The sequence below is a fragment of the Frieseomelitta varia genome, unplaced genomic scaffold (genome assembly GCF_011392965.1).
Source record: "Frieseomelitta varia isolate USP_RPSP 00005682 unplaced genomic scaffold, Fvar_1.2 scaffold_935, whole genome shotgun sequence".
NCBI classification, from domain to species: Eukaryota; Metazoa; Arthropoda; class Insecta; order Hymenoptera; family Apidae; genus Frieseomelitta; species Frieseomelitta varia.
This window is the reverse complement of record NW_025110740.1, coordinates 4,280-18,093: the sequence shown is the minus strand read 5'-3', so window position 1 is coordinate 18,093 and position 13,814 is coordinate 4,280. Positions and strand designations below refer to the sequence as shown.

General features: G+C 36.7%; 1 protein-coding gene across 1 annotated transcript in view; it reads left to right on the top strand.

Annotated features, from left to right (window-relative positions):
• The window catches only part of LOC122537853 (uncharacterized transmembrane protein DDB_G0289901-like), a gene marked incomplete at its 3' end in the record, with an annotated part of 23,705 nt that extends 10,207 nt beyond the window's left edge, over positions 1-13,498 (top strand). The window contains exon 3 of the mRNA XM_043671462.1: positions 12,120-13,498. Coding sequence (XP_043527397.1) covers positions 12,120-13,498 — 1,379 coding nt within the window. The remainder of the gene's footprint in view (positions 1-12,119) is intronic.
• Positions 13,499-13,814: the final 316 nt, after the last annotated feature.

Here is a 13,814-nt window from a genome sequence, read left to right as displayed (position 1 = left end):
TCGACGCGCGTGGCACTTATCCACTTGTACCGACAACCGATTGCGGACCATAACGAGCGACCGTATACTGTATATTCGTTCTCTTCTTTCGTCGGTACCATCACTGAACGGAAGTGACAAATACTTCGAAGTAATAAATTTAAAATAATCATTTGTTTTGCCCGGGTTATATATCTCGATATACTTAAAACGGAGAAAATATCGCAATTTTGGGAGAAAAAAATTGTCGACGCGCGTGGCACTTATCCACTTGTACCGACAACCAATTGCGAACCATAACGAGCGACCGTATACTGTATATTCGTTCTCTTCTTTCGTCGGTACCATCACTGAACGGAAGTGACAAATACTTCGAAGTAATAAATTTAAAATAATCATTTGTTTTGCCCGGGTTATATATCTCGATATACTTAAAACGGAGAAAATATCGCAATTTTGGGAGAAAAAAATTGTCGACGCGCGTGGCACTTATCCACTTGTACCGACAACCAATTGCGAACCATAACGAGCGACCGTATACTGTATATTCGTTCTCTTCTTTCGTCGGTACCATCACTGAACGGAAGTGACAAATACTTCGAAGTAATAAATTTAAAGTAATCATTTGTTTTGCCCTGGTTATATATCTCGATATACTTAAAACGGAGAAAATATCGCAATTTTGGGAGAAAAAAATTCTCGACGCGCGTGGCACTTATCCACTTGTACCGACAACCAATTGCGGACCATAACGAGCGACCGTATACTGTATATTCGTTTTCCTTTTTCGTCGGTACCATCACTGGACAGAAGTGACAAATACTTCGAAGTAATAAATTCAAAATAATCATTTGTTTGTTATATATCTCGATATACTTAAAACTGAGAAAATATCGCAATTTTGGGAGATAAAATTCTCGACGCGCGTGGCACTTATCCACTTGTACCGACAACCAATTGCGGACCATAACGAGCGACCGTATACTGTATATTCGTTTTCCTTTTTCGTCGGTACCATCACTGGACAGAAGTGACAAATACTTCGAAGTAATAAATTCAAAATAATCATTTGTTTGTTATATATCTCGATATACTTAAAACTGAGAAAATATCGCAATTTTGGGAGATAAAATTCTCGACGCGCGTGGCACTTATCCACTTGTACCGACAACCAATTGCGGACCATAACGAGCGACCGTATACTGTATATTGGTTCTCTTCTTTCGTCGGTACCATCACTGGACAGAAGTGACAAATACTTCGAAGTAATACATTTAAAATAATCATTTGTTTTGCCCGGGTTATATATATCTCGATATACTTAAAACGGAGAAAATATCGCAATTTTGGGAGAAAAAAATTCTCGACGCGCGTGGCAGCGCAAGAGGTTAAAGGTGACTGATGGCTCAATCTTGGGAACTTCGGGGGAGAGGCAAACGCGGTGATCGCTCGACGACTTACCTGCGGCGGACTAACGAGGGAATAATTAGCCGGGTGGTGGTGTGTGGCTCTAGAAAACGCGCGTCGGAGAGAACGTCGAAGCGAACGCGGAATACCAAATGCGAGAGGAGCCGCGCATAATTCACCGCGATTTCCTTTCCCTGGACTCGCGCGCGGTTCACGCTGAATGAAATGGCCGCGCGCGCGTTTATCCGCCGACGCGATCTCGCCTGAATGGGAAACAAGCGGCCGCGAAATGGCCGCCACAAATCAATTTCTATCCATTGGCCGGACGGGTTGAATTAGCCTGGCGAAAATTCGTATATTTTCGACAGGTTCCTTGCTTCTTTATTCCTTTTTTTTTTTTTTTCTCCCGTCGTCTCTCTGTACACTGTATGTGTGTGTGTGTGTGTCGATAGGGAAAAGGAGCTCTCTCTCTCTCTCTCTCTCTCTCTCTCTCTCTCTCTCTCTCGTCCTTTGAAAGCGAGCGCCGGCGTCACCTTTGAATCCTTTCGAGCCTTTGACACGTACTCGTTCTAGCGACGCCCTGCCTCTATGTACAAAAGCAACGCGCCGCTGGCCAAAAGAGAGTCACCCGGGGGCAGCTAATTATTTGGAGTGGCCGCGCTTTGATGTCGAATAGCAGAGATATCTGGCGCCGCGTGTCGCTTGTTAACTTTCTATTCAGAATAAAATCGTCCGAACCGTGGAAATTTCGCACCTCTGGAAAATTCGACCGACACTGTTGGTAAGTTCCCTTCCTTTGTTCTTGCTCTATAAATTTCGAGTTAACACGCTGGCGCTGACTACTACAACTGCGGACTATAACGAGTGACGGAAGCGTGTGGAGTAAATTTGTCCTCTTTTTTTGGAATTTATCGGTACGTGGGCTGAATAAAAATTATTTAGAAATAAATGAATTTATTATTTATTTTTCCTGTATTTATATCTCGATGTGGACTTCAAACTGGGAAATTGTTGTCAATTTTCAACGTCGCATGTTATTCCAGCGCAACAGGTTTATCGGTTCTCGTTACTGGTGACATTAAGGTGTATAAAAAAAAGATACAGTGGGCATTTCTCGCATCAATGTTAATTTCAGTAATATTTCAAATTGGTGAGGTGCTTTTTATCCGTCCGCGTAGCAGGAAATGTGATTACGAATAGCACGAGTGAGGTTAGGTCCATATATCACGTGGTGGATTGGATTACACGTGGTTTAATGAACTGGTACGTATATATGACGATATTTTACCGAGCAATTGATTGGATACAATAAAATGTACAATAAAATGTACATACCGTTTCCAGAAAAAAAAGAAGAAAAAAAACGTGAGTATGATATATTTTCCCTCGATCTCGAGCGGAAGTTTTAAAGACTGAAATGAGAATTATACAGACACGTCAGTCTGAAATGTGTTACTAATTTTGTAACAATCGAAAAAAGCGAATCAGTGGATATTTCTCGTTACAGACGATTAAAGAAACATTTGAGATATGAAAAAATTATTCCTATTAGTTTCGTTCTATATCTGGATGTTAACTAACCTCTAGTTAATGATTCAGTTCTTTTCGTTAGTAAGTAAATACCAATCGAGATTCAGTATAAGGTTATCTTTCGAGTTAGCTCAAGTCGATTGTACATATATATTACATTCGATACTTCAGAATCTTTTTTTTTTTTTTCATATTTCCTTCCATTTTTCATTTATACATACTATTATATTACATGTTTCTATATACTGTTATATATTTTTTGGGATTGTAATAGACACTTTGTAAAACGAGTACAATTTTACAAAACACTTACACTTACATGGAAAGCAAAAAGATTATGTACGTACTGAAAATATTACATATTATTAAAATATAATAATATTAATTTAATAATATTAAAATATTATAATAATATAAAATATAATAATATTAATTTAATAATATTAAAATATAGTAATATAAAATATAATATTAAAATATAATATATATAATAATATATATTGTAATATTAAATATTATATATTCTAGCCATATTACGGACAGTAATAAATGGACAATGTTACAACATTCAAAAGAAGAACATTAAATCGTGCACCGTGTTTCATTGATGGAACCGTAACGGTTGAAAGTAGAAGCGAAAGTCAGCGGCGCGATCGTTCTCTAATCTCGCCCCACAAATTAGCATGCATGTTCAATGCATAACAATGTTGCTTTTAGCTACGCAGTAGAAAACGCACCGCATTGAAGAAATATTTCGTACATACGCCGCCTAGCCGCGAAAAGGTTTCAACTTGTTCAGTCTCTTGCTCTAGTAACTGGTTGACGGACCATAACGAGGGACCAATCGTAACTTGTCTTCTTTTTCATTGGTACATCACTGGATAGAAATTATCGAGAAGTGATAAATTCATTATTTCTTTTGCCTGGGTTGTATCTCGGTATACTTAAAACTGAGGAAATACTGCAATTATTCCAATAATTTTATTTTAAATACTTGCAATATTTTTATTTTAAATACTTGCAATAATTTTATTTTAAATTATTGCAATAATTTTGTTTTAAATACTGCAAAATATTGCAGGTTATAACCTCTTGCTCTAGTAACTGGTTGACGGACCATAACGAGGGACCAATCGTAACTTGTCTTCTTTTTCATTGGTGCATCACTGGATAGAAATTACCGAGAAGTGATAAATTCATTATTTCTTTTGCCTGGGTTGTATCTCGGCATACTTAAAACTGAGGAAATACTGCAATTATTCCAATAATTTTATTTTAAATACTTGCAATAATTTTATTTTAAATACTTGCAATATTTTTATTTCAAATACTTGCAATAATTTTATTTTAAATTATTGCAATAATTTTGTTTTAAATACTGCAAAATATTGCAGGTTAACCTCTTGCTCTAGTAACTGGTTGACGGACCATAACGAGGGACCAATCGTAACTTGTCTTCTTTTTCATTGGTGCATCACTGGATAGAAATTACCGAGAAGTGATAAATTCATTATTTCTTTTGCCTGGGTTGTATCTCGGCATACTTAAAACTGAGGAAATACTGCAATTGTTGCAATAATTTTATTTTAAATACTTGCAATATTTTTATTTCAAATACTTGCAATATTTTTATTTTAAATGCTTGCAATAATTTTATTTTAAATACTTGCAATAATTTTATTTTAAATTATTGCAATAATTTTGTTTCAAATACTGCAAGATATTGCAGGTTAATCTCTTGCTCTAGTAACTGGTTGTTGACGGACCGTAACGAGAGACCAACCGTAACTTGTCTTCTTTTTGAATTCATTGGTACATCACTCGATAGAAATTACCAAGAAGTGATAAATTTGTTATTTCGGTATACTTACAACTGATGAAATACTGCAATTTATTGCAATAATTTTGTTTCAAATACTTGCAATAATTTTATTTTAAATCATTGCAATAATTTTGTTTCAAATGCTGCAAGATATTACAGGTTAACCTCTTGCACTTAGCAACTGGTTGACGGACCATAACGAGAGACCACAAACCGTATACGATAACTCGTCTTCTCTTTCAATTTATCGCTGGATAGAAATTACCAGGAAGTAATAATAAATTCATTATTTGTTCTGTCTCGATATACTTAAAACTGAGAAAATGTTGCAGTTTTCGGCGTGACACGTCATTCCAGCGGCAAGTGGTTAATCGCGTCGCGGAATGAAATTCCACGCCAAATACATTTTTTTTTCGTACATCGCGCCGAGGAATCGAAACGAATTCACCCCCGCCTCGGTAAAAGCCTCGCCGCGTCGTTGTATCCCGATCCGGTTGTTAGATATTCAACCGACGAGTCAATTATCATATTAACAGCCGGAATGTCGTATACCCAACCGGTGACTTATTGGATCGAATATTTTCAGCGCGCGTAGGCGTAGTCTGGCCGAGGGAGTCGTCGCGATCGAGTAAGCGATTAATGGTTTCGATCTGGATCGCGCGTAGATTCTCTCTCTCTCTCTCTCTCTCGCGTTGTTATCGTTGGTTCGATCGTTATGGTGCCTCGTCTAGAGCGAGGACGTCGAGTCGATGAAATCTTCGGTTCCTTCCGCGAAAACTGGTTTCCATGACGCTTTTTTCATTCCTCGAACACAGTGGGATCCGCGGTGCTAAGGCTAACCCGCGGATATCGAGATAATATTAACCTAACTCTAACGTGTACAATTCCTTCGATTGGTAACGTAACTTTTTTTTTTTATATTATAGATGGATGCTATTAATTGAAGATTGTTATTGAATGTATTTTAAGTTGCAGAGTAAACTATGACTTAGGTATTCGAATATTATCCTAAATTAATACCTACGCCTCTTTCATTGTAGGTGATGCAATTTTGTTCGTTTGTTACTATCTACGGATCAGTAATTGATAACCAAATGCTAACTTAATTTGACTCTGTTATATATTACATATGAATAAACATAGCATTAACACGTATAACATGCGTGTGACATGAAATTGAGAATATCATTATTGAAATGTTTTGAATCTTTTAATGTGACACGATTAAAACATAAGATGATTCTACTAATCCTATTAGCTATTCTGTACATGTGTTTTTTTACTATAATACAATAATAATAATAGTAAACTTATATAATAAACGTATTAATATAATAATAAACTTAAATAATAAAGTATTTTAAAGCTCTCGTTGTGATTAACTCTTGGACAAATTAAAAACATCGTGGCTCACGTATATGAATTCCGAAGAGGTCGATGTCGAACTTCATGAACTGAAATGCAGAAGAAAATTACGATCACAAAAATTATTGTTCAAAACAATTATATTAAACTTCATCTCTCTGTAAGAAATAAATTTGTGAAACTAAGCTCTTCGCGAATTGCAGTTTAACAGTTAATAATTAATAATAGTATTATTAAGTTATAGTTATAATAAAATATATTGCAACTATAACTTATATATTATAGTATATTATATAGTATATTATAGTATTATTAATTATATATTATAGTGTATTATATGGTATATTATAGTATTAGTAATTATATATTATAGTGTATTATATGGTATATTATAGTATTATTAATTAAGTTATAGTTATAATAAAATACATTGTAACTATAACTTAAATATTATAGTATATTATATGGTATATTATAGTATTGTTAATTATATATTATAGTATATTATATGGTATATTATAGTATTATTAATTATATATTATAGTATATTGTATAGTATATTATAGTATTGTTAATTATATATTATAGTATATTATAGTATATATAGTATATATTATAGTATTATTATAGTATATTACATAGTATATATATTATAGTATATTATAGTATTATTAAGTTAAGTTAATAATTAATAATAGTATTATTAAGTTTATAATTAACAATAATACTATTGTTAATTATTAACTTAATAACAGTAATAGGAGGAAATTTTCGTTTGCTCTGGTAGTAAAAAAAATTCGGATGCAAGTGTGAAAATTCTCGACGATCAGTGAAAAGCAGGAGGGGAAAAAAAAAGGCATTGTGATGCAAAAGCGGCGCCATATTAGAGACGACCTGTTTTCGAAACACCACCGCCTTGGGGATCGACGCCTAAGGAACTCCGTCCTCACGAGATTTTTCTCCCGTCGCCGTGACGTTTGTTGGTCTCGTTCCCTCCGACGAAATTCGATCGACAAAAAAAAAAAAGAAAAAAAAAAAGAAATAACTCGAAAGAAACGAGAGAGGAGAATGTTCCGTGGATTTACGAGAGACGACGTGCAAACGATTTGCGAGACAGATGGCGCAAAAAGCGGCGCGGGAATAAAGTGACGAACGAAAAAGAGGGGCTGAGGTCTGTTGAGAGTGAAGAGAGGAGCATCAACGAGATAAATATCCCGTAACGCGAACGTTTTTACTGACGGATGGAGCAGCAGTCGGCGGCCTCTAACTGGCTCGTTAGAAAAAAAAAAAAAACTAAAAGGCCGCGCGTGATTTTTGCGAAAATTGGCCATCGCGAGAGCCGAGAGAAGATGTCTTACTCTCTCTCTCTTGTTTACTTCCCGCCGGTCTAATGCAGCAGATCCAATTACAGGCGGAGCATTCGCCGCATTCGATTAATTGCGTGACGCTGCAGCTGCCTCGTCGCGGGGCCCCTCTTCGTATTACGTTTCGCGCTCCTAAATTTAGACGACTTTTCTGCAACCGGGGCGATGTTCATCTTTCACTCGAAATCGCCGCGTCAATTCTGACTTAACGGCCGTTCGTTTGCTCGTTCTTTCATTCGTTTAATTTGTTCTTGGGCTAAATCTCGTTCGCATCGTGCGATTTTTTTGATCGATCGCCGGTGGCGATTCAGAATTTTCTCGCGCAGGCACCATTGAAACGATTTTTAATCGTTCAATTGATAGAGTATTTTCAGACGATCAGCAGATGTCATTTCTATTGTAAACGCAACTTTAGAAAGTGTCTAGTAAGTTAATAGAATTTTCATCGTTAAAATGTTCTTTCAGCAAATTAATCTTCGAAGTTATATATATATATATAAAATTGGTAGTGTACGTATATATATATATAAAATTGGTAGTATACGTATATATATATATATAATTGGTAGTATACGTATATATATATATAATTGGTAGTATACATATATATATATATATATATATAATTGGTAGTATATGTATATATACAAAATTGGTATATATATGTTTGGTAGTGTATATATACAAAATTAGTATATATATGTTTGGTAGTGTATATATATAATTGGTATATATATATACGTTTGGTAGTATATATATAATTGGTATATATATACGTTTGGTAGTATATATATAATTGGTATATATACGTTTGGTAGTATATATATAATTGGTATATATATATACGTTTGGTAGTATATATATAATATATATGTTTGGTAGTATATATATATAAAATTTTTTCTGCTTCTCTTATTTTAAAAATATTGCGCGTAGAATCGATATTTCCTAATCACTGATATTTTCAGTTTCGACAGTATCCAGATCTTCCTCTTTCGTCTTCGCAATAATTAATGCATTCGTCACCTGCAAATATATACAAAAATTCGTCAAACCATTGTTACTACTCCAGACATTATCAACAGTCTCTAACCTTAATAATTCATCAGAATTCGAACGCTCAATCCTCGCTCTCTTTCAAAGAGATTCTCGCTGGCATCGGTATCCGGTTTTCGAAAACGGCGAAACTCCGGAGAGTGAGGAGGAGGAGGAGGAGGAGGTCGTGGGTGTGTGTACGGATTGTGGGCTATAAATTTTCGCCGGAGGAATACGGAGCGTGACGTCGACTCGAAGCTCGAATTAATGCTCGTAATTCAACCGTGCGGCGGAAGAGGACAGAGAATGGGAGAGAGAGAGAGAGAGAGACGACGTAGTTTGGCAAAACATTCTCTCGTTATCAGCGTATGCCGCCAAGGTGGCGGAGCACAACGCCGGCAAGAACCATTCGATATATCGATCGCCGGCTCGTCCAACTTGTTTCCCGACGTAAGCAGGCTTGCTTGCGCGCCCCCGAGTCACGAATTTGCACGAAACGATATTCCTTTTCGCGGAAACCAAGAGGTGTGGGAGGGGGGGGGGGAGGAGGAGGGGAGAAGAGAAGCGATGATTCGAGGAAACGCGAGCGAATCCTGGATTCGCATTGCCGTTGAAATCGTTAATGAATCGGGTGGGCTAATTATACTTGGCTAGAGGCGGAGTCACTGTTGATGCACAAAAGACAAAGGTATACACAGGGTGGCTCGTTGAAGAAACTGAAGAAAAGGGATTCGGAAGAGCGTGTATTCTTTTTTAGCAGGAAAAAAAATGGGTGGTCACTTGAGTGATGTTGTTTTTCCAAAGACCATTAATTATATTCGTATTGTATAATTATATTTGTTATATTTAAAATATAAATGATATAAATAACGTGAATTATAATGAATATAATTATTATAATATATAATATAAATAATTTATATTAAATATAAATATAATTATTGTAATTATTACTATATCATGTAATAATATAAATAATTATGTTTATATTATAAATATAATAAATGTAATTAATTAAATATGAATATAGTTGTTATACTTAAAAGGTCCATTAATTATATTCATATTGTATAATTATATTTATTATATTTAAAATGTAAATAATATAAATTGTAATAAATATAATTATTATATTATATAATAGTTTAAATAATTATATTTTATGTTATTGACTATATAAATATAAATAATATAAATTATAATAAATATAATTATTACAATTATTACCATGTTATATAATAATATAAATAATTGATATTAAATATAAATATAATTATTATAATTATTACTATGTCATGTAATAATATAAATAATTATGTTTATATTATAAGTATAATAAACATAATTAATTAAATATAAATATAATTATTATATTGTATAATATAAATAATTATATTTTGTTATTTAAAATTATGTTAATTTTGTAAGTATGAATAATATAAATTGTAATAAATATAATTATTATAATTACTACTATGTTATATAGTAATATAAATAATTTATATTAAATATAAATATAATTATTACTATATTATGTAATAATATAAATAATTATATTTATGTTATAAATATAATAACTATGATAAAGTAAATGTAAATATAAATATTATACTTAAAAAGTCCATTAATTATATTCATATTATATAATTATATTTATTATATTTAAAATGTAAATAATATAAATTATAATAAATATAATTATTACAATTATTACTATATTATTTAATAATATGAGTAATTATATTTATATTTTAAATATAACAAATATAATAAATATAATTAATTATTATAAATATAATAAATATAATTAATTATTATATAAATATAATTATTATACTTAAAAAGTCCATTAATTATATTTACATTTCCAATAAAGTAATAAAAAATTTATAAAGTAATAAAATAATTATAAAGTAATAAAATAATTATAAAGTAATAATAATTTATAAAGTAATAATAATTTAAAAAATTTAAAAGACGAGTTTGTAAAAGTTCTTCTTGTTTTATGTCGTTCAGCCTCTCAGTGACCACCCTGTAGAAAGAGTGAACGTACAATTGGCCATGTCAAAGGGAGAGGGGATGATAAACCCTCGCTTCACATTCGTAATTCAGATTTCCCTCGGCAATTACTCTTACGATCATCCCGCTACGACCAACCAATCAGGTTCTTCTTCCCTTGGTGTTGTGCGTTGTTCGAAGATGTCTGGCCATTAGATGGGCGTCATCTTTCGCGTGAATTCGATTCTAATACGTAAGGGATGAGAAACAACCGTAGAAGATAAGTCTGGTAACGAGATTGTGGATATTGACGAGTGTTTGTAATTGTATGATTATAATTAATCCCTTAAGTAGCATCGTCAGGCTATGGCTGTGGTAATTTACAATTGTTGGTAAAGTTGAAGATCCGTGAATGGAAATCTGGGTGGAAAATTATATTTTGAATATTTTTCAATGAGATAATAACTTTATACATCACATTTTACGGTTAATCCATTTAAGCGCATCGAGATATTTCAACCCTGTGCCGGAGTCACAGTTTTGACCTGTGCTGAGAGTTGCTTGCACTAACGCACGAGCATCATGTGCGCCATGTGTTTGCCAAATTGCCAAAATGACGACGACTAGAGACGAAAAAAATCAGTTTCTGGTAACGTTCTGAAAAAGAAAGGCAGCAAGATCGAAGCAATTTTCTTTCATTTTAAAGTTCATTTCATACTCTAGTGTTTTTATTATTGCTTTAGTATTTTAATATTTAGTGCTCAATAGCTTGTGTCATTTTTGTTTTTAGTATTTTATCCTATTTTTTGTATCTAGCATTTTGCATTATTTTTGTATTTACTATTTAGACTTTCGTTTTTACCACTATTCTGATATTTTACTATTTTTATTATTAATTTACTGTTATTATTATTATTATTTTACTTCTTTTTTATTACTTGTTTCTATTTGTTGACGCAGTGCCTCTATTGCCAGCGAGCAATTTTTCTCCCTCTTCTTTCGCTCAATTTGCACAAGACGTTCCTGACAGTAAATGACATAACTGTAAATAACTTTATTATACATGTGACTATTATTTGTTCTTTACACTTCTACATGTTTCTATATGAGTCTGTCACCATGTTTGTGAGGATCACACTTTGTACAGTATCGGGATATCCGTGTGAGTCAGAAATGACTCCGGCACTGGACGCCGAGGTTCAGTAGTCGGTTAACTGAACTGCATAAAGATGTGTATTGGATCTCGCTTAGTATGCCAAGGGTGAAAACATAGCGAACAGGTTTAGAACCCAGTGTATCAGAAAAGCCATCATACGTGTACTGATTAGAGTGTCCAGTTCACTTCAAACAACAAGTTAGAATACAGTTTTCAATTTCTTTCATAACGATATTTTTGTGTTACACGCAAGTCATCTATGTACCAGACTTGTGTCAAAAAAAAAAATCAGTCAGTCAGCGGCGTCTAAACCTCTTCGTCTAAATGTCGCATTTGTCAGTTAAGTGCCATCAACCTGAAACTTGTTCGCCACATTTCCATCCTCGGGGTTAAAACGACACCTCTGCAAAGAAACACGTAGAGAATTCAAGAGTTTCACGATCTGTTTTCGTTCTTCTTCCAGCAAGGATGTCGGGCAGCGGCGTGACGAGCGGCCCGGTGAGCCAGGTCTGTCGGCCGCACTTCCACAGCTCGGTGTTGCACCCGTGGCTGTCCGGCAGCGGCGCGGACACGTCGAAAACACCGTGGGGATTCCCGACGAGCACCGGCTCGACCGGCGGCGGCGCGATCAGCGACGACAAACCGCAGAGTCCCCTTGGTTCCTCGTTACCACCGAGCACCGGCAGCCTGTCGAGTCACGGCGGTGCCGGCACCGGTCACCACCTCTTCTCATTCCCGCCGACGCCGCCGAAAGACGCCACCCCCGACAGCATCACCGCCAGCACCACGTCCAGCAGTACCAACAACAACAACAACACCAGCAGCGCCAACAACAACAACAACAACACGAACAACAACGCCAGCAACCCGCTGTCGGGGCTGGGTGGCGGCGCGAGCAGCGAGTACCAAGCGGCGGTGGCGCACGCGGCGGCGATGGGCGTGTTCATGCATCATCAGGACGCGCTTGGCGCCGGTGGCGCGAGTTCCTGCGACGTGAAGCCAAGCGTGATGCTCGGCCACCATCACGGGGCGCCGTCGCCGCCGCATCAGCAGCACAACGGGACGACGAACGCGGGGAACGGCGGGACCGGTGGGAACGGCGGCGGAGGGACCGGCCAGGTGAAGCAACGCGAAGGTAATAACCAATCGGGCAACGTGTCCGGCAGCCAACAGGCGAGCACCGCGCAACAGCAGCAACAGCAGCAACAGCAGCAGCAGCAGCAGCAGCAACAGCAGCAACAGCAGCAAGAGGCGGCGTATCAGGGGAACAACGTGGGGGCGGGCGGCGGTGGCGGTGGTGGCGGCGGTGGCGCTAGCTCACCGTCGTGCAGGGACAGTTACGCGGCCGCAGCCGCCGCCGCAGCCGCGGCCGCGGCCGCCGCTGCTTCCAACACCCACCACGCCACCTCCGGATCCCAGTACGACCCGGCAACCAGCGCCTATAACATGTACCAGCACCTGCAGTATCCTAGTACCACCCACCATCATCACCATCACCATCATCACGGCGCCTCCTCGTCGTCTTCGTCGTCTTCGTCCCACAATCCGCACAACGGGACCGCGGTTACCGGTATATTCGGGCATCACGCGGCGGCAGCGGCCGCGGCCGCCGCCGGTGCTGGCAACGCGGCCGGCGTGGCCGGCGTAAACGTCGACTCGAAGTTGTTGGTCGGTCACGCGCACGCCAACACGCCGAGCTCGCCGTCCGCGCAGCAGCAGCAGCAGCAAAAGCCCAGGAACAAGTCGAGGACGTCCGCCGGTAAGCGGCACGCCTACCACCTTTCCCTTTTCTTTTTTTCTTTTTCTTTTTCTTTTTCATCTGTTTTCGTTCAGTTGGTTTTGGTTCGTTTGCGGTTACTTTCTGGTTTGGGGATTTTCTTCGGTTTCTTCCCGCGGTGAAATGTTTTTTTTGTCAGAGTGCTTAACTCATCGTGGGCCAATGTCCTTGGTTGCAATTGATTTTTTAGGTTAGGTGATAGTATTCACATTTGAAGTTTCATTAGATAAAAACATTTGTCGAATCAAGTTTTGAACTGAGAGAATATTCAGAAATAATTAGATCGATTGTGTTCTTGTCTTTCAAGCAGCAGGTATTTTACAATTCAATGAATTATACGAGCTTTTAGTCATATTTTGTTAAAAGTCATTCAAATCTCTG